Genomic DNA, 21,469 nt, shown 5'->3' with positions numbered 1-21,469 from the left:
GTCAGTTTTGCTAATTCTGGTCTATTTTGCTCCAATACAACCAAAAATATTTAGTGTATCAAAATGATGGCAAGGCTAGGTGTGTTTCTAAAAGCAGTGGTGAGACAGTATGAGAACACTGACTGTGTCTTAGCATAATATATATTTTATAAGATCAACATTCAATTTCCTGCACAAACCCAAGAAAAATAATAATAATCGTTAGTGCAGCGGCAAAGCAAATGTAATAAGATCACGATAAGATGACCTCAGTCACGGCACATTTCCTCTCTGGTCCTCTTTTATAAATTGTGTGGATGAAATGAAAAAGCACCACGCCAGTGAGCGATGACACGGAAAGACGACACCTTCCCCATGGAGCTTTAAAATGTATCTTTTGCCTTCATCATGACTTTGTTATTGTTAAACTGTTGTCAAAGGAATGTAAGATTCTGTAAGATTTCTCTGTCAGCTGGGGAAAAAATTCTTTGACATTTTGATGCTTGAAGCTGCGTGTCACGCTCACAAAATGTGGGTTGAAGTGAAAGCCACACACAAATGTAAATGACCTTTTATTTCACACCAAAGCTGAACAGAATTAACAAATAAATAGCTACATTTTATAAGTGATTTTAAAAACTTCTTCCTAAGGCACTGACATTTAAAAAAAACAACTTTTTACTTTTATTTTCACATCAAAGAGTTCTTATATTTGCTACCAGTGACAATGTGTAGGCTTTTATACACCTATAAATATATATATAAATATACACTCTCATACACGTGAGAGTGTGGGCAGTAACAGAGATGATAAAAAAACCCGTCTGTGGCAGGTCTTGAGTACATCACAATGAGATTTGGACTGTGGGTGGAGAGTATCTGAGGACTCCTGAGGTTGATATTGCCACAGTTACACTCCCCACTGGGAGGATGAGATGAGCTTAGAACACTAGCAACCCACCATGCTATCATGTAGATGTAGTGTGATGCACTTCTAGCATATGTCACTAGTGTATGTGGGTTTCTCTTGTCTGTGCTTACATATGACTTGGTTATGACACTAGTTGCATATTACACTGCTATTTAATTTCACGACGTGGAGGATCCACAGTGCAACTCGTCACCTATAAATTTTAAGTGCTCCTGCGAATAAACTGCATCAGAAAGTACATTTGTATAAAATGTAATCTCAGCTACATTTATTACATCCACCCATCATGTCATAAATAAGTAACATGACTTCCCAACACTTCTTTGTACCAAAAACAGCAAAGCAAAGGGTTTTGCATCAGCTATTGTGCACAACTAGTCAACTATCATCAGGAAAGACTGAAATATAATGCTCTTTTAAATATCTGTGAATTGTTTTTGCCTTTTTCACACTCTGCCTTCAGTTTCAGCTTTGCACAACTCTGTGATCAAAGAAGAGGACTGAAGCGAGCAACCTGACTGCTTCCACGCACGATCAGACACTTGGCATTGATGGTAGGGAGGTGGAGTCAGATGCTGAAGTCAGTCTAACTAAATCTCCACAACGACTTTGTCTTTGGGTTGAAGGTCTCTGCATCTGTTTCACCCACGCATGACGCACTTGTGTCGAGATTCACTTATCCTCATCTCCCTGTTCTCTTTCTTCAGCCATCTATCTCTATTCTATTCTCTCTGCTTGATTGAATTCGGGAGAGGCTCTTTGCTGAAAACCCACCAGCTGAGACAAAAGCAGAGAGACAATCCTCGCTGTATGAGACACACGAGCACACGCAAGGAAAAGCTCTAACCAGGGACAAGAAAACAGACACAAACCTACAAACAGGCAAAAGCAAATACACACATGAGGGCTTCAAACACACAGCAAAGGATTTAGAGGGTGTCTTAAAGATTTGTATTCCTCCTTCAATAAGCAGCGCTTCCCATAAAAGCTCTCTGACAGCAGGTTATCGTGCAAATGTTCAGGCTGTTTTGACGGCACCTTTTGAAGTAAATAAACTCACGTTGGCAGCCAGCTGAGATGTCAGAGTCGCCACCTTCTCCTGAGAGGCGTCCAGCTCCCGACGCAGCTTTCTGATTTGCTGGTTGGGAAGGAAAAACGAAATGTGAACATTCGGTTAATGCGCCTAAAAACCATAAAGAAAGTAAGACTGATTGTGATGTAAACACGATGTGAATTTGCAACTCCCATGGTGATAACTCTGATGTAAAAAGAAAACTGTGCAGGCACATGGGAAACTGTTTAAAAAGACACTGGAGTGAAGTGTGAACATAAAGTGTGGGGGATTACCGTGGAATTTTGGACTGTTTGGCCCTTGATTGAAAAGAAAAGAGTAAAAATTAACGCTATGTTGCATGCCTCCATCAAATAGCAAGTCCTGATGTGGCTGCAGAGACAGAGGTTATCAACAAGCCACAGCAATGTTCTTTTCATGGTTTCCGCAGCAAAGTGAGGAAATGGAGACATTTATGCCTGAGATGGTTCAAAAAGTTTTTGCAAATACCTGAAATTCATACTTATATAATTCACAACAGCAAGACGTCTCAGTTTAGCAAGGCGGACAGCTCAGTGCAAGAATGCAAGAACAGTTTTCTGGATTATCATATGATAAGATTAGCTGTATATTTTTATTCAGTCACTCAAAAATATAATGTCTTTTTTATTATTTGTTTTGAATTCTAAATGTGTTTAGATTTACTGCACAGTCACTGTAGTCCACAACTGTTAGTTTGCACAGAGTGAGCTGTCCCGGAATACTAAACTCCACTTATCTGGCAGGGTTAAAACAAACACTGCAGTGTATTTGCGATCACTGTTTGACCCAAAGTTACGCTTAAAGCACATGTAGAGACAAAAGGGATGAAAGTCAAACCATAAAACTGGAAAATCAAAGTAGAATCAGTGATAAACTGAATAGGCTTTTTGAACAAGAGCCAAAGGTCAGGGCATGGATCCCATTACAGAGTAAGTGTTTGTAATGAGTTAACAATAAGCTATGCAGAATAGTAAGGATGTGTAGATATTTATGATCTAGATGAAATCAATGCATGATTAGATAAAGCAATGCAACATAGAGCTAAAATAATTGATTGCAGAATTTACTTTTATTTATTCACAAAACACTCTTTTGTTTAGTTCAGAGATCAAATAGATATCACTGTTTGTGCTTTGATTGACATGCACAGATTGTCTCTGAATACAGACGCTGTGCAGCACAAAGACATTCAGACACAGAAATCAGCCAACAGGGACATGCACGTGACATCTTAGACTAAATCCCACACAAAATCAAATCAAATGGGTCAAAAGTAACCTTTAGGGATGCACAGCAAGACACAAGGCACTCGAACCTTCACAGAGCTGCTCAGTGGCTGTACCGAGCAGTTTCAAAGCATCGGTGGCTCTAACTATAAGCCTGTTTAGCTGAAAGCTGATAAGGAGAAGCATACATGCAAACAGAAAGATGGACACAATGTTAGCCGCCCTTACCTCTGAGTGAGCTTTTTCCTCTGTCTGTAAGAATCAAGCAAACACAGTTTAGAAACATTTGATCGCTGCTCTGGGGAGATGTGTTCCATCAGTAAAAGCACCAAAAGCAAAGAAAAGGGTCATTTTAATTAAAAGTAGATTAAAATGACAGAAAATGTAAAAAATTAAAGAGGAAATGGTTTATGTACAGAATGACTCAACCTGATGGAAAACTTTGTAAACAAAACCATCTCCATCGTTCATCTGAACGTTTACTTTGCAAATTGCTAGCGCAGTCTGAAACGGGCAGACGTGTGTGGTAATCGATTCCTCTTGCTACAACTAATCCCCCACCTCACTGAATCCGAGAGTCGAGCACTGCATGTGCTATTACTGCAGAATCTAAATTGTCAAGAATTTGTTACTTCAGACAAATGCTGTCACAGAAACTTGCCATGTCTTCTACAAAAATAGAGAGGAAAAGGGAAAGACTGAATGCTACGTAACATCACTGATAGGAGAGGACGGAAAAGATGTTCACCCTTCAAATTAAAAAATAAAGATGATTTCAGTTTTATTTTATTTTTGTATGCAAACATATGAAGTTTGGAGCTCAACAGAAAAAATGTTTGAAACAGTCTGAAGATCAATCTTGTTTCAAATACTGGCAGCTAGGGATGGGTATCTGATGGTTTTATCTTCAGATACCCATCCCTTTGTCACCGGTTTTATCCAATACCGGTGACAAACTAGTACTTTTGAAACGGTGCTGAACCGTTGAACACAAACTTTGTCCAAAAACCTCTTATGTTTAGCTGTTTTTGTGTAAAAAGTTAACAATGTTAGGCTTTTCTGCAGCTATAGGGCATATATGGTATCACTCTTGGCTGGAAGCAGTGCTTAAACAATGGAAAAAACAAACTTTGTCCAAAAGCCTCTCATGTTTAACTGTTTTCCACTTTTTCTTTGGTCATTTTAGCCTTTTTGGCCTACTCAACGTAAATTACACACGAACAACATCAAGCTTCACACACAGAGAAGAACGGCTGCTGCCGCCATCATCATCCGTCATCATTTCTGCTACACTGGCAGGGCTAGGGGCCAGGACTCTACTCTTCTGGTTCTTGGGGGACGTTGCTAACTCCGGGTCCGATAACAGGCACCACACCCGCAGTAGATGTGCTCGGTGTGAGCTCTTGCAGCAAAGCTATCAAATACGGTGCATTTCTCGGCTTTTAAAAAACCGCTATGCGTCGCCAGGTGTTTCATTAGATTTGATGCTTTAGGGTGATACTGTGCAAAGGAGGTTATCCTTTGCACAGTATCACCTTAAAGCACTTGTTGCAGGCTGCTGAGTTTGCTGTGGAGTACAGCCAGACTTTTGCCCGCTTCGCCTTGGGCATTTTTAATCTGTAGCTCTGCTCTAAAAGATCGTACGTACCTGGGCCCGCCTACTATCCTTGGAAACGTAAAATGATTGGCTAGAATCCAAAGTGTCTGACATCTCAGGGAAAAAAAAGCACCGAAATAAAGCACCAAAATGTGCGCTGCTTTTCGGTCTGGTTACTACCGTTTATGTCAGAACGATACCGGTACCCATCCCTACTGGCAGCTGCCAGTGTTACCCCTCAGCCTGCATGTAGATGCACCTATGGCATCACTTTGAAAGTCCTAGATGACATCCTCCTTGATATATTGTGTTCACAGGATGTGAGTTCACTGAATTTGGAACTCAAATTTTCAGTAGATGCACCAATGGTATCAATTTCAAAACACATTATCATACGTCGCCTTGATCTCAGGTTATCGCATTCACAAACTTCAGTGTCCACGCTATTCATCCAACTCCCTGGTGGGGTGATGACAAAAGGATTTTAAGTGTGCCTTATAGTGTGGAAAATACGTTATACAGAAGAAAAGAATAGATCGCGATATATATCGTTACCGCACATGCTTCAAATTATATCGCGATATGAATTTTAGGCCATATCGCCCAGCCCTAGTGGCGTCTTCTTAAAGGCTAGAAGCCAAAAGAGAAAGGCAGAGAAGATGCTAAACTGCTTTTGCCAACTTCAAAATGCTCTATGTGAGTGGAGGAAGGCATCAATTAGGACTGAAAAAAATATTGTCACCCCGTCCTGGTAAATATTTGCAAATAGTTACAGTCAATTCCTTTTTCTGAAAATCCTTCTGAACACAGTGATTCAGTAATTATTTATATTACAATATAGAAATTGACATGTTTGTATGGAATGCTATTACTACAGAAAAAAATAATAGAAGTGAAATCTCAGATATATTGCTATGGTTAGGGTTTTTTTCTCAGTAGGGATTTCTGTCACACTTCTTAGATACTTACCGCAGAATACAGTGACGACGTGCTGGAAACCAAAGACAGTGAGGAGCCATGGACTGTAAGACACAGAGACGGTGCACATGAGTAAACAAAGACTTTTAAGGTAAAACGTGGATATTTGTCCTTTAACTGTCTTCACCTTGTGACTCAGTTTGCAATACTTATATTATTAGAAATTATTTGGCTGATTGGTCAGCAGCTCTTATGCTTACTTATTCAGAAAATGTAAAGTGAAAAATTGCAATCAGTTGTGGGACTAAAAAAAAAAACAATTTAAAATGCTGACCAGAACAGAGACCTATCAGCAATGCTGGTATCAAAGCACTTGATAGCTGGTGGGACTTTGCTTTGTTGAAAGTGACAGTAAAAACTGTTTTCACTGTTTTAGCTTTTTTGTGAGGAATTGGGTTTGTTCTGGACAGTCCGTCGAGAATGAGTGTGTGTCTCACCTTCATCAGTGCTGTCTCTGAAGGACCCAGAGCGGCTGATGGCACGTGGTCGTTCCTCCAGAGAGGTTGCGCTGCCACCCAGTGGGTGACCCTCTCCATACAGGTCAAAGGAGTCCTGGGTGGGGATACTGTTGGAGCGGCTCATGCTGCTGCTGCCTGGTGGCAGGTTATACTGACTGATGTTGGTGGGGCTCACTGCACAGAGCAAAACATATACATCTACCATGTTATATTTTCACGTGCGTTTCAGTCATCAATCATTCATGCAGGCACTAAAAACCTACTTATAACAAGTTGTTAAATAATAATCACCTCAGATTATTTATTTATGCACTGAAGAATGCTTTAATTAATTACAGATCATATCACAAGGATCCTTTTTGTGCTCATATGTCTATCATAGCCTTTGTTGATACGATATACACATTTTAGGCACAATAGGTTTTTTCCTTTTGACTCACAGAGGTTGGAGTAGTGGTATTTTCCTGTGGTGGTGCAAGAGGCTCCAGGAGGAGACAGAGGGGACTGGCTGCCAGTATCCTGAAGACCTCCTGTTGAATGGGACCTCAACCACTCCTTCCCTTCTTCATGAGATGTCTGCCTGGAGGAGGTAGGGTATCTGAAACCCACAAAACACAGTTTAAACTCAAGGCAAGACATTACTTTTTAGTAATGAACTTTATTACTTAAAAGTTCAAGTGATGAAGACGTGTAAACTAATGAAGCTACACAGTAGAAGGATGTGAGCAGATGGCATAAAAATATTAAAAACCATACCACACAGAAGTGGATGTGCATGCATCTACACGCATGCAGTCATTTATGTATAATAACTATATATATTCACAAACACACACACACACACACACACACACACACACACACACACACACACACACACACACACACACACACACACACACACACACACTACTCAGGCTTAAAGCTGCCAAACACACAGACTCTGCTGTTGATCTCCTCTCTCCCAAACTCTAAAGTAATTCAGCAGCAGAAGCCCCCCTTATCGCACACATGACAATCGGCCATATTTAATCCTCTGAGGATGATAATTGAGTTTGCACTCATCTCTTTTCAGCGGCTTCTTCCTTCCAACGCCCCCATTACTACGCTTGTCACATCTGACCCTGCTCTAGTCCTGTGTCTGTGCTCGCTTTTCTCTCCAGCAGCAATTGGGCGTCTAAGATTGCACTGAGTGCTGTCAGACTGCAGCTGGAGTTGAAATGGAACAGACTGAAATATCCAAGGGTCAGTGTTTGAGTCGGTATACTTAGTGCTAATATAATCACAACCAATCCGCTTATTTACAGCGTATGACTAAAGGAGGCAAATCTATTAATCTAAGCTCCCCATGTAGAAAGTCTACAGTTTATAAAAGAGCTATTTGGCATGTTTAAGATGAAAACAGATTGTCATTGCCAATAAAAACGTTAAAGTGAACACTGCAGACCGCACTGAGGCAAAAAAGGCAAAAGCGTCGTGCGAGATCAGATGGTTTTAGGCTCCATATAGCACGAGCGTCAAATGCTCGAAAAATGAAAGAACACCCAGCATGCCCCATCCGACACCTCTCCAGCAGTACTCTATAATTGGCTGGAAAGGCTGTTCCCTGTATCAGTTGTGCCACTGTGATGAATAGGTCATGGTGCTTCAGTTTCCGTCCACTCAGTTACAGCTAAATTCAAAACATTCATTCTATACTCGCCTCAGCTAACAGAGCAAATGTTATCGGAAAGTTTAAGCCATTTTTGGAAGCCGAGAAAGAACTCAGTGGCTGCGTTTGCCACATTTCTAACTTTGCATGAGATGAGTGTAGGATTAGGATGAGCACAGAGAAGCAGACAAGCAGACAGATGGAAAAACACACTGCTCCCTCATCATCCCAGATAGCATTCATAGTATGTTAGAGATTTTTTTTTTTATGCATCAATTCAAAGAAGTCAAAATCTAATTTGAGCTCCAGAGTTTGTTACATAATTGCATGATAAACAGAAGGGAAAAAACTCTAAAAGTTGAAAGAGAAAAAATCCACAACTAGACTCAAATATGAGTTCCCTATATATTTAGTCAAATGTAAACAGACTGTATGTGAAAAGATGGACATAGTTTATTGGGCTAAAAAAAGGAGGTTTTCAAACGACATTATTCCTAGGCAGCGGGGGTTGACTCCTCAAGATGAAAACAAGACTGTGGGAAAACAATGCTTGTGACCTCAATAAACATTTTCCTGGTGAGTTAGGCTCTGTAGTTTAAAGTCTTAATAAACACAACAGGATATTCATTTGTAAATTATGGATGATAAAGCAGGTCATGCTTTATTAGTGTCTCAAGGGAATTAACCATCCATTTAGGTGAGATTATGGTGGCGATGTTTGCTTTTTATCAACAGCCTTTGATCAGTGCTTGACTTAAGTGCTAATATAATCAGAACCAATCTGCTTGTATCACTAAAGGAGTCACACACTGTAAATCTGCAGTTCATAAAAGAGCTATTAAGCATACTTAGGATGTAAACAGATGGTGTAAACATAAATGTTTACGCTCATTTTTTTTTTAATATCGACTCTCAGTTTTTATTTAATCTTCAAAAAGTTTTTATTGAGCAGTAGTTTTTCATTGACCCACATCCTTATCAAACCTGTGTACTTTATCATTATCACCTCAGCCTAATTATACATAATTCTGAACATGAACTGATGGAGAGTGGTTGAAAAACTAGTTAATAATTTTTATCGATTCATTTATCTAATAATTTAAAGCAGGGGTGTCCAACTCCAGGCCTCAAGGGTCGGTGTCCTGCAGGTTTTAGATATCACCCTGGGTCAACACACCTGAATCAAATGATTCGTTCATCACCATTTAGCCATTTAGGTCATTTACCCATTTAAATCAGCTGCCACCGCCTTTGAGGCTTGGAGTTGGACACCCCTGCTTTAAAGTAAATATTTTACTGTTTATTGATGACTTTTACCTGGGAAACACTGCTATGGATTGTGCAAATAATGACACATGAAAAACAACACGGAAAGCCTGACATTAGAATGCAGATGCATGTATGCATGTGATCTACATGGAATGTGGCTGCAAATGTGTTGTACCTCAGTCCTTTTTTGGGAAGTGTGTTTCTGTCAAGTGGCATGCTGTTAAAACACAGAGGATGAGCAAATTAGATGAACACCTGTAAACATTTGTTTTGTGATACACAAGAAAAAGAACTGGTCACATTTTACAAACTTGACTTTTGACATACACAAAGATGCACACAATGGAAAATCCATTAAGACATTACTAATGCACCTCAGTGCAAAAGACTACGTGGATAAAACAGGCAGAATTGAGATTGTTTCATTTTTGAGACAGCTGAACTAGTGAGGGGAAATAAATGTGTTTGCTGCTTCTATGCTCTATGATGTAATTCATGCAAAGTGTGTGGACAAAAAAATGGAAAGGCCTTTATAGAGGCTACACGTAGGAATGGGTGTCAGAAATGATCTACTGTGGTATTTTTTCTGTCATGGCTTTGGACTGTGAAACTATCAGGACTGTTAAATGTCTTTAATGCTAATTGCTATCCTTATAGTACTTTGAGACAATAACTACTGATTGAACTAGCAGATATGTGAAATTTAGGAGTAGAGGAGGTATTATTTATTTATTTTCTATAGTATCAAAACCATGCCAGAAAAAGAAACTTAAATTGAACCAAACTGTTTTGTGAATGAATGATTTCTTTCTGTTATTCATCTGTATTGTATGTCTACATCTTAGGATAGGGAGATAAACGTTTTGTCTCTGTTCTCAAATGAAACAATGAATACGATTCTTCCCAATCGTATTCCCTGTTACTCACCCCTCAGACAGGGTGGACTTGACACTGCCGGTTCGTGTAACCTTGGGCCCATGGTGGCCCAGCGGCATATCAATGGACTCAGAGCTGGTGTGCAGACTGGTCATGCTTTGGCAGCTCAGTGTGTCCTTGCTGCCAGCAGATGAGCTACAGGCAGGCCAGGGCCGAGCGTTGGAGGGCAGGGAGAGGCCAGAGGCTGGGCTGGAGGCCGGGGAGTCGGTGCACATGTCTGGGGTTTTACCATACAGAGGGCTGCTGCCACCGCTCAGGCCGCCAGCGCTGCCCAGGCTCCCAGTGCCAGAGGAAGGCGAGTCCAGACTGGCTTGTCTCGCCAGTGTGCCGTGCGGGCTGCCCAGTATTGAGGGGCACTTGCCAGAGTCGGGCGTGCCAGGAGAGCTGGCCTTGCTGCTAGCTTTGGTACCAAACAATCTGAGGGCAGAGAGGTGGGTGCAATCATTTAGAAATGCTCAAAAGACAAGTGATGAGCATCTGCAAGATCCTTACTGGAAAATTTAAGGACTCTGGTATACTTCGGGTGTGACAAGTGCAGTGATCTCACTGGTCAAACATTACAAAGAAAACTACTACAATGGTCACAAGAAACCCATTTTAGGATAGTGGAAAGCAGCTTTTATAAACATCCCCTTGCTTTGCTGTAGCAACAACTTTATATAACAGATAAAAAATATTAAGCACATTTTACAATACATTTCTCCCTGGCAGCGAACTCGACCTCGGCTAGATGTGAACCCTCAGTGATTTACACTGACACATCTGCTTCACAGCTTCGCCGTTTCAACCCTGTGACTTTAAATAACCTAATCTGTTAGGCCACTCAACCCTGTTTGCCTTCTGCATATGCTCAGGCAGCCTGCTACTCTGCTTGTGCCTGTCCCACTCTGTCACCGCAATCACACAATATATAGGTGACACACTCTGGGGGGAAGAAAAAAAGCTATGACATGCAGATGAAACGTGTTGGCTTGACAGATTGGATGGGACGGATGTTTGGACGCGCCTGCCGAATGCATGCTTCTAATGAGTGAGGGACTGGTGTGCAGAGAAAGTCCTGTCTCTTGTCAGTTCTGATAAACACTGCTGGGTTGAATTTGCTGAATGAAAAGCCATCAGACCCTCATCTTCAGGGTAAAGATGTGTTGCATTTGCAGTGACTTATCAGCTACACCAGGGAGCAATCTATGTTATGGCACCCCTTAGCTATGCAGCCAAGTCTACTGACTCTATCAATATTTCCACGGAGGCAATCTAATATGATTTATTAAGTGTCTGATATTCATCTTGCACATCCAAACATATCTAAAATTGATAGAGATGGCATATATTTTAAGTGAAACTTTGACATTATGGATATCTTTTCTCTCCGTTATAGAAACCTGGGGAATAACCTGCAGTGGAAAAGCGTCACTAAACACCACGTATCATAATGGATTAAACTCGCCTAAATTCTGGAGAAGATATGGTGAAAAGATTCAGTCTTTCAATAAAAACTGCCCCAAATTTCCTTGCTGTAAAAGATGCTGCTTTTAACTAACAATCAGGGAATTGAAAAAGAAATGTGATGAAATGCTGGATTCACACAGAAACACAAAGTCAGGGACAAAGACAGAATGAGTGCAGTGTGTGCGTATGGTGTATCAGACCTGCGAAAGGTTGGAGAAGCGATATCGGGGTACTTGGAGCCTGGTTGCCTGAGGCCTGACTGGCCTGTTGAGGTGGAGGTGGGGCTAGACTTTGGGGAGGTGGATAGTCCTGCTGCTGGGTCTTGATCTGACACCGCCACTTTCTCCTTATCGGTCTGGTTGATGGTGATGGGACTAGAGCGTTCTGAGCCCACTTTTCCATCCCTGCGTTTAGTGCCTGTTTGCGTTGTTGCCCCACCAGCTGACTTGCCACTGACATTTGAGTCGATGCTGCTGGAGCTGGAGCGATGCCCACTGCGCCCTGCGGCCACCCCACTGGAGGATTTAGCTGGCCTGGGTAAGGAGCGGTACTGCAGGGTCACTTTCGAGCCACTGCAGCTGAGCAGGATGCCATCATCCTGGGGCTGTGAGCCATCCAGACTGGTCTTCCGCACACCACTGATGCTTGCACCTTTGCTGATGGCAGCTGAAGATTTGGGTGCCTTGCCCAGGGTGGCTGAGCCACTGGCGAGTATCGCACCACTGGAGGTAATTAGCGTGCCAGTGGCACCCTGGATCTTCTTGTAACCAAATGAGCCTGTGGTGGGTGGGCGTGTGATGCCAGAAGGGGGTTTCTTGCCTTCGTCCCCACTACTCCTGCCAGCGTCTGAGGGTGAGCGCTGGATGCCAGATGAGCTCTTGGAAGGCACCTTACCCTTCTCTGAGGCTTTTGCATCATCGGTTTTGCCTGTCAAAGTACACAAATCCAAAAATATCACCAATCATCGCATCATCTGTACTCGGAGTTTACCCTTTGGTGCCATAGAATCAATATATTGGTGCCCACAGCCAGAATCACAGCAATCGTTGCTCATGCTACAGCCAACCAAGTTATCTGAAGCACAACTCGCTGTGTTTAGTAAACATTTAAGATTCAGTCATGTTCATCTTAAATCAACATTATTATTACGACTTCTTCTTCAGCGTCACGTATGCCCATTAAAGTTATTTTTGCTCTTTCTATAAAGATCACTTTCTGATGTCTGATGTGAAAAACATTCACTAGGAAATCACCTAGATACAATCATTTTTAATGTTCTAATATTAATACCAGTAATACTCGATCAATATATGTTGTAGATTAGGGTTTTTTTTTAAATGGAGTCTCCTTTGTTCAAAAAGTCACATTTTAATTCTGTCCCAGTCTATAATCGCTTTGTATAATTGCTCTACTTCCAAAATCACTTCTAGACAAAGATGGCAGGCTTCCTCTCCTACCTGGTGTTTTCAGGGCAGCGGACGTCCCCTTGGTTCTGGGTGGTGTAATGCCCACCTGGGCTGTCATACCCCTTCTCCATGAGCCTGTTTGGGACATCTGGGCCAGCGCAGCTGCCTTCTGACTGGCGTCCTCATACTGGCCCTGGGTTTGGGAGGATGGGGAAGACGAGGAGGTCTTCCAACGGGAAGAGCCACTGCTAGGATCCATGCTTGCATCCAGCTCCTCCTCTACCTTCTTCAGGTCTTCAGCTCCAGCCCAACTGCTGCTCACCACCTGCTCCGCATGCTTGGATCTGCTTCCTTTCTGGGACTGTGGGGGTTGTCATACAGAGAATCAGGGAGTGCACACAAACTGATAAATAGATGGAAGAATTCAGTAACAAAACTGTAATGCTTCTGGGCTGCAGTTTATACCAGTAAGTCTTAAAAGCATTACCTGATCATCACTGCAGTTCCTTAACAATATTTATAAAGAATGCAAAAAAAAAAAATGCAGTGACAGGAAATGATTGCAAGCAAGTTTTATATCTTGGTTTGTCAACCCTGCCTTAAATGGAAGAAATCAAATAAGTCACAATGCTTTGAAAATTATATGCAATATTTAAACTATTGAAAGGTGACACACTAAAGCAATACAGTCAGCAAAGAGTCAGCAAAAAGAAGTAAGTCTCTGCACAAGCTGAGCAGCGTGGTTTATGTCTGCATGTGAAGTGTTAGCTATCTTTGGAATCTCCCACATCCAGATCTCTGCTTTTGAGGCGCATATGAACGCACCCACACAAACTCAAACACATAGCAGTGACAGCTAGCCTACCGGAACAGATGGTCAGTCTCCCTAGCAACGGTAGAGTCTCTTAAGAGCCCAGTCTGTTAGGTATTTCATGAGGGGCCAAGAATACTTGGCAGAATACGGTGAACGTCTCTGAGGAGAACCGAGCACCGGCCCTCTGTCCACAGTTAATTCCTTGAGCACAAATATAGAAATCAAATTAAGAAAAATAGGAACTGTTCAAACTATAAAACTATACAGTCCTGCTCTCACTATAGCAAGTATGCATACTGCTGTGATTTGGTGCTATTGTTGCAATATTATCAAAGGAAATGTCAAATCACCATAAATCCTCAATCCCACATTGCCCCAATGCAATGCAACACCAAAAAAAATGAAACCCTCCATGCCTGCTTCTTTCACACACTCCACCGCCAGTTTATAATGGGAGCTTATCCCAACGGTAACAAAGCAAGTCAAGTAAGCGTGTAAAATTGTTGGTGTGTGCCTTGATCAAGACATAACACAAAGTTGAAAGAAATGTGAAAGTTTAAATAACAAGATGTGACAAGACATGCAAAGTCGTGATTTTCAAGTTGGTCACGGCAGGAAATGTGTTTTAGTTTGGGAGATAATTACTGTGCAACTAACACTGGTTACTCACAGCTGCTAATTGCTCTATAGGTATCATGACTGAGACTTGATGCTACATGCTCTGTGAGTGCGGCTTTGAACTAAACACTAATCCTACAATAACACCATGGTCACGATGGTAATATGCTTATCATTTATTACATTTAACTAAAACACATGAGGAGGTATTAGTGCATATATTTCATGAGATTATGGGAGAGTAGATGACTATGAGTGCATCCATCCATCTAATTTTTTCCTGCTTATCCAATTCATGGTCATGGGGGTTGATGGGGGGCTGGAGCCTATCCCAGCTGCCATAGGGTGAGAAGCAGGGTACACCCTGTGTGGGCTAACACAGAGAGACAGGCAAGCATTCACACTCACATTCACACCTATGGCCAATTTAGAATCACCAATTAACCTAAACTCCATTAACTTCATGTCTGTGGACTGTGGGAGGAAGTCGGAGAACCCACGCACACACGGGGAGAACAGGCTAACTCCACACAGAAAGGTCCCAACCAGACGGTGGATTCAGACCCAGGACCTAGGCAATAGTGCTAACCACTACACCGCTCACGGCAGTGCTTTCATTCTAATAACTAGATATTAGACAAATATCATCAAAGAAACTAAAACTAACAATGAAAATAATAAAAACTGACCAAGGAAACAATCAAAACTGAACTGAAAAGAGTCAAACAAACTGAAATTACAGTTGAAAATAAATGGGCAAAGCTAAAATAAACAGTTTAATGTGAACCTGTATAATAACTTTGATGCTTAGCAGATGTAACATTAATCAAATTCATCCTGACCTGTGACCATTAATACTAAACCCCCCCAATCATACTATATGTAGCAACTTATAATATTTTTGCCACATAAATAAATGAAAATGAAGCATTATGACATATGGTGGTACTAATGTAAACATTAACATCTGCACCAGAATTTATGGTAATCTCTCTAATTAACAAATGAGTAATTTTGCCTGAACCCATAGAGGCAGAGACATGGAACAGAAGCCTAAAAAAGTCATAGATGATGACGAGCCACAGACAACGTGTGGCTATCCCAGCTGTGAGCCTATTTGAGGCTATCGAATGGTTATTTTTTATGTGCTCACCTGCGCTCCTTTGCTTTTGCGCGATGAGCTGACACAGGAGTATGCAGGTGTGTTCAGATCATCAGTACTGATGTTGTCCAGCGTGTCACTTAGGCCGCTGCTCACTGAGCTGCTGTCGTCCCAGCTACAACAGGAGAGAGAGAACGGACAAAGAAGAAGACAATGGTGAGGCCACAAGAAGAATGAAGTTTTAACCATCCACGATAGCAAATCATTTCCAGTCATCAAACCGCTGTGCTCCTTTAGTGCATAATTTGATATCATGAGTTTTTGAGACTTCCCAGTTTAATTGTTTTCCCCACAAAATGACATTTGTAATGTAATGTAAATTTTTGTGTTTGCAAGCTCAAGCATTATTTGCTACTATCAGACATAATTAATCACCTGCAGTAATAATACATTAGTTTGTATTTGCTTTCACTGAGCTCTTACACACATATATTCAGACAGGCAAACTGAGAGTCGGCCGGCACTATAGATGTGACAGCTCACAGACACATGTACAGTCCTGACAGTCCTCACACACAACAACTGGTTTACATACCAACATATCGAGTCTCATCTGTGTGTGTTTGCCTTTGTGTGTTGGTCTGTGTGTGTTTCGATGACACACCCGTAATTAGCATGACAAATCTAACCAAATAGCTCCAAGACTTTAATTTCTGAAAAAACAAATAAAGATGTACCGAAATGAGTGCTCACACCACATCACCCTATAATATTCAAACAGACAACAATGTCAAGGGGCTTTGATATGTCACAAATGTTCATTTTGTTAAAAAAAAATGATAAAATCAGAATTAAAAACATAAAGAATGAAATTCTGGAAATGGAGAACCCAGAAAGCAGGAGAGGCGGGATAGTAGGAGAGCTGGAGATGTGCAGACATGTGCAGAAGAAGCCCAGAGAAAATGATGGTGCTGTTGAGTCAAAAGCATAAGAGCTGTTATGCTTAAAACATGCATATAACTTGACTTTTGTTCCTTTTAATTGTGTTTTTAGGCATGATAATAAAGAGAGAAACCTACTCTACTCCTGTTTCCCAAACCAAGGTGTACAAAAACACAGTGCCTGAGTGTAGGCACTAAATATTAATCGGTGGTGTATATTCACTTGACACCTGTAATGAATTTAGCGGTGAGCAGACACCTAGCAACCCAGTTGTCCACTGGTGCAATGCAATATTGATTTGGTCTTCTGACAGATTTCAAATGAGCAACATTTATCTTCACAGCCCAAATCTGACCAGGCCCCTGACTCATAATGTCTGCAGGAAACTTTAGGTGAAACAATCTGTAATGAGATCAACATTTCTAGAAATTTAGGCTGGAAAAAAACCTGCCCCATGTAAAAAGAAATATTTCTATAAAAAAGCACAAAAGCAAACATCAAAAGTAGGGCTGGGCTATATCATACCGTTCACGGTAATACCGGTGTAATTTTGGGCAACGATAGGAAAATGAAATATCGCGATAGAATATGGGTAAAACGCGCATGCGCAGTGCCTAGGTTTACATACGCACATGGCGGCGACGCAGAATGAGAAGAGCGAACACGGATCGTTAAATGAAACGGATGAACCAGAATTGGTTTGTAAAAATGCTGCAACTTCAGTGGTGTGGAACTGGTTTGGCTTTCGTCCGTCAGATACACAACAAAGCACTATTTTTGGTAGCGCATGCTAGCGGGCCGTCGTTATTACCGTGTTGTTTGGAAAATACAGCACACTTAAAATCAATCCTTTGATATTTTTTTTTCTTTTTTTTTTTTTTTTTTCTAAATGACATCAGAAACAGCAGTATGCGACATTACGTGATGGCAGAGCTTCAGTTCATCCTTTGTCATTTTTTTTTTTTTTTTTTTTTTAAATAAATAGGACAGGGGGAATGAATGAGAGAAAGAGGGGGAGAGAAAGAAAGAAAACCAAAGGGGAGAAGAGACGGTGAGAGGGGGGGGGAAGAGAGAGAGAAAAAAAAAGAACTCCTGGGTCACCTGTATGGAGAAAAAAAAAAAGATCTGTAATGATCTGCTAGGGAGTGTGGGGGGGCCACAGCCCCGTCCTCCAGGGTGTGAAGCGGGTATGGAGGAGATCAAAACTCCAGACATCCAGAGGCCCCCAGAACACAAGAGACCATGGAAGACCAACAGAGGGGCAGCCGCGCCACTGATATTTTTTTTTCTGAAAATCGACAGTGCCCCTTATAATCCCGTGTGCCTTATGCATGAATTCTGGTTGTGTTTACTGACCTCGAAACGATTTTATGTACACGGCGCTCGAAAATCTGTCAAATGTTTTAGTACGACTTTGCTAAGCTACGAACCCGCACCGCTTGATGGATTGCCGGAGCATTACGGCTATATTAGGCAGGAGCCTCGCGGAGTGATATGTATGATATGTACTGTGCTTCAACATAATATTACCATATTGTGTGTGTGTGTAACCTCTTTTTAAGTTGTGGATATTATACATGGTTATGCTGAGGATATGTCGGCCAATTTCCACTGGAAATACCTTTTGGTTAAAATGTCAGCAAGGAATTTGCACTGTAAATTTTTTATATAACTTCAATGCACATAAAAAAACAGCTGCTTGTTTAAGTGAAAATACATTAATGGGGTTTTTTGCACTAAAGTTGTGGAGTTGTAAAGTATTTTGTCTAGTGTCAATTATATCGTCAATTATATCGTCAGTTATATCGTTATCGCAAATTTTAAAATTTATATCGTGATAGATATTTTTGGTCATATCGCCCTGCTCTAATCAAAAGCCAATTTCTTATTCTGTCATTCTAATTTTTTATTCTGAGATTTCATTTTCCTTCAACTCAAAGCCATTATTGGAAAAACGTCTCAGAGATGGAGGAATAAAGCACAGCAGAAGCTTGTCGCACAAAAAATAAATGCTATCCCAGCTGTCAGTCTGAGCTTTTCAGTCGTGTATCTCCAGCTTTAGAGGAGCTATTCAACAAAAAAGAAGCTGCTGTTGAGCACTGAGAGTGAGCTTCTAATATCAAACACAAGTCAAACCAAGTGTTGCACTCAGTGTGTTTCTGCACATGCCAGACTTTTACAAACAAAGCTTGATCAATGGCAGTGAAACATGCCTGGCTTGCTTTGCTTTAATCTTTTCCTCTTAAGCTGATACTGCGGCTTACCTTTCACTGGATGAGTGTCCAGGGTAACTGTACAGGTTTGTTCTGGTTTTAAGATGCATTTAAAATTTTGGTGGTGACAGGCTGCCAGGTCACCTTCATGATCTGATTTAAAGTTACCCCTTTGCTCAGCACAGCTTGTCTCACAAACTACAAAAGTGACAGGGGGAGTTACGCCGCACACTGCTGCTTCCTGTGAGACCAGCCTTCCTCAGCGTGACAGACAACAGGGGCAGATGGAGTCTAACTTAAACCTCCAAATGAACTTGGGAGCCCTCCAAAATAAAACCCCCGCCAAAAAAACATTTTTGTTAGCAGAAACACAGAAAGATGTCTTTTATGTCTAATTAAACTTAAAATTATTGATATGAAAAGCTGAACATTAAATTCTATTTTTAAGACAGGATAAGCAGAGATCAAAGACAGATGGTTTTGCACACCAAAAATCATTCAAGCTTATTTTAAAACGTCTCTGTTTACACACTGTTAGCAGTTTGGAATTTCCTCCAAACTGAGATTAACTGGACTCGATAAATCAAGTGCTGAGCAGTTACAAAATGCAAATGAGGGAATGGTGAAACAGCAGTGGGAAACTATCATCATAATAAGTAAGCAAAGGCAGATGGCAGTGAAAAAGCTCACTGACTTCAAAATAAGACTTATTTTGCACTGGTCCCCTGGTAACAACAGATTGCCCTTTCATTCTTTGGTGGCCTCTCTAATGTAAAATTAAAAATCATCTTTGTGAAGAATTTTTCTGAACGGTCGGGGAACGACTGAATGACTTTTTACATAATTAACTCTGAATCATGCTGAATTATTGCTGCATGCATAACTACAAAATGCAGATGATCAATATCTTTATCATTCACTTCTTTAACAATCCATCTTCAACCAATTTATGTTAAACAGTATAATGAGCAATGGCAGCATCTTTCTTTAGTGAGACAGTGTTGCTAATGTTGGTGCTATATTTGGAGAAAAATTGAGAATTCTTGGAATAAACAAGATGATATTTTGGGATTCTAATCACACAAAATATACTGAACAAAACAAAGGAAAATAAGTTCCAGATATCTCAGCACAAATTCAGGTAACAGCTGAGCACCGGTATTGATCAGCTCCCACATATCCTGCACAGAGCTCAGAGAAGACTCCTATTACTGGAGCTTCAGTGTTAGTTGAGCTCAGTGAACAGTAATGGATTACTGGTCTTGGTTTGTGTGATTTGGCTGGGGACTGCTGCAGAGCAGCATCCACGCTCTGTGGAACTTCCTGGGATAAAGTGTTGATAATACAAAAAGAAAACAACAATACATTCTCCTCCTCCGCTTTAGAGCCTGGCTGACTGTAAGGGGCTGAATATTTTATCAGGATGACTCCCTGAAACTGGCAGAACTCTGATTAACCAAGCTCCTCCTCTCAGACTTGCACGTCACAGCATCTCCTACTGGAGAGAGTGGTATCCTTAAAAATGGCACAGACGAACTCAGTAACCCAACAGCAGGAGGCAGGCGGGCCGGACTTCTGTGTCATAGCTTCTTAAATTAACAATAAGTCACAATGTACAGAACAGACTACTCGAGTGGAGATACTGGCTTCTCTCCCTTATTTCAAAAGCAAGGCAGTAAAATGAGAAGATGGTGTGAATCAAGTCATAGTGTGAAAACATGCGACTTCCCTCGTGATGCTGTGACGTCTCCAGCTGTAATGTCCTACATAGTGCAACTTGTTATAAGTCAGTATAGGACAGATTCAGTGGTATCGAGCTGTAAGGTAACTAGTGCTATAAAAAGGTTTGGCCCATTTTTAAGTCCCCGGGACCTGCTGGGGAAATCTCAGCATGGAAAATCTACAAAAAAGGACGTTAACAAGGCACCTGCTGACCCAAAAGGAGCTTGAGTAAAAAGTGCTCATGAGCTAAAGACAGCTACCTGCTGGACTGATGTTTTTATTTCACTGCAGATTCTATTGTAAATCTTTGATTTTCGCAAGGTGCCTCCATGCTGTGAATGCATTGAAGGGCTCCATTCAACCATGCAAACATCATCTCATGCAATATTCAATACAGCTGGTCTTGTTCCTTCCACAGCCCAGAGGAGAAATGCTATTAGCGACGTGAGCAAAGGCTAGCACTCGGGATTACACTTTATCTTGGTGATAAGCGTGATTTTGACGAGTACTTTAATAAATATTTGGAGGCGGTAGTACTGAAAAGTATTAAATTGGTATCGTACAGATGAAAGAATGAAACATTTCCTCAGAGGACCTCTTATGTAACAAATCAGGAAAGAAAAACACGTAAGTTTGTCACATTGAACACATTTAAGTGTGTTCATTTTTATGTTTTCAGCTAAAAGAAAGATTTGTCAAAAGAAAAAAACAACACTAAGACAGTCATTTAAATGACGAGGATAAACAGGAAATTGAAGTGACATGAACACAATGATTACCTCAGACGACCAAACAATAAAAAACATTCAGAGATAATAATCAAACCTGATGAGCAGCATTTTAATTTAGTCTAAAACAGTGGAGTGGATTGTCTTTGAAACAGTAAATACCTCTTAGGACAAATGTAGAGACTTAAATAATGTAAATGGAAAGCACTCATTTGCATAGAGACTAATCCAAATTAATGCCACTGAGCTCCTGCAGTAAGACTTAAAAAAAAAAACCATTAAAAAATGCAAGTCATAGACTTGAAATGATTTGCAAGCAATAGGCTCATTTTCTCCTCGGATGGAGTTCTTACAGAG

General features: G+C 41.0%; 1 protein-coding gene across 11 annotated transcripts in view; it reads right to left on the bottom strand.

The window, feature by feature from the left end:
* nav3 (neuron navigator 3) overlaps nt 1-21,469 on the bottom strand; it is a 405,702-nt gene that overhangs the window by 19,678 nt on the left and 364,555 nt on the right. For 8 of the 11 annotated variants that reach the window (XM_085385777.1, XM_085385778.1, XM_085385771.1 and 5 more), the window contains 11 exons: nt 15,559-15,682; nt 13,025-13,334; nt 11,768-12,494; nt 10,110-10,535; nt 9,358-9,399; nt 6,703-6,860; nt 6,242-6,436; nt 5,796-5,848; nt 3,458-3,481; nt 2,258-2,281; nt 1,971-2,048 (listed from right to left, as the gene is read on the bottom strand). In XM_085385777.1, the coding sequence (XP_085241903.1) occupies nt 1,971-2,048; nt 2,258-2,281; nt 3,458-3,481; nt 5,796-5,848; nt 6,242-6,436; nt 6,703-6,860; nt 9,358-9,399; nt 10,110-10,535; nt 11,768-12,494; nt 13,025-13,334; nt 15,559-15,682 (2,161 nt within the window). The remainder of the gene's footprint in view (nt 1-1,970; nt 2,049-2,257; nt 2,282-3,457; nt 3,482-5,795; nt 5,849-6,241; nt 6,437-6,702; nt 6,861-9,357; nt 9,400-10,109; nt 10,536-11,767; nt 12,495-13,024; nt 13,335-15,558; nt 15,683-21,469) is intronic. The other 3 variants (XM_085385773.1, XM_085385774.1, XM_085385779.1) reach the window with 2 other exon arrangements.

Source organism: Rhamphochromis longiceps, linkage group LG17, assembly GCF_057381845.1.
Source record: "Rhamphochromis longiceps isolate RC_006_pf linkage group LG17, R_longiceps_female_GT1.1, whole genome shotgun sequence".
In the NCBI taxonomy this organism is placed as follows: Eukaryota; Metazoa; Chordata; class Actinopteri; order Cichliformes; family Cichlidae; genus Rhamphochromis; species Rhamphochromis longiceps.
Note: the sequence above shows the minus strand (reverse complement) of the source record. Positions and strands in the feature narration are given on the sequence as shown.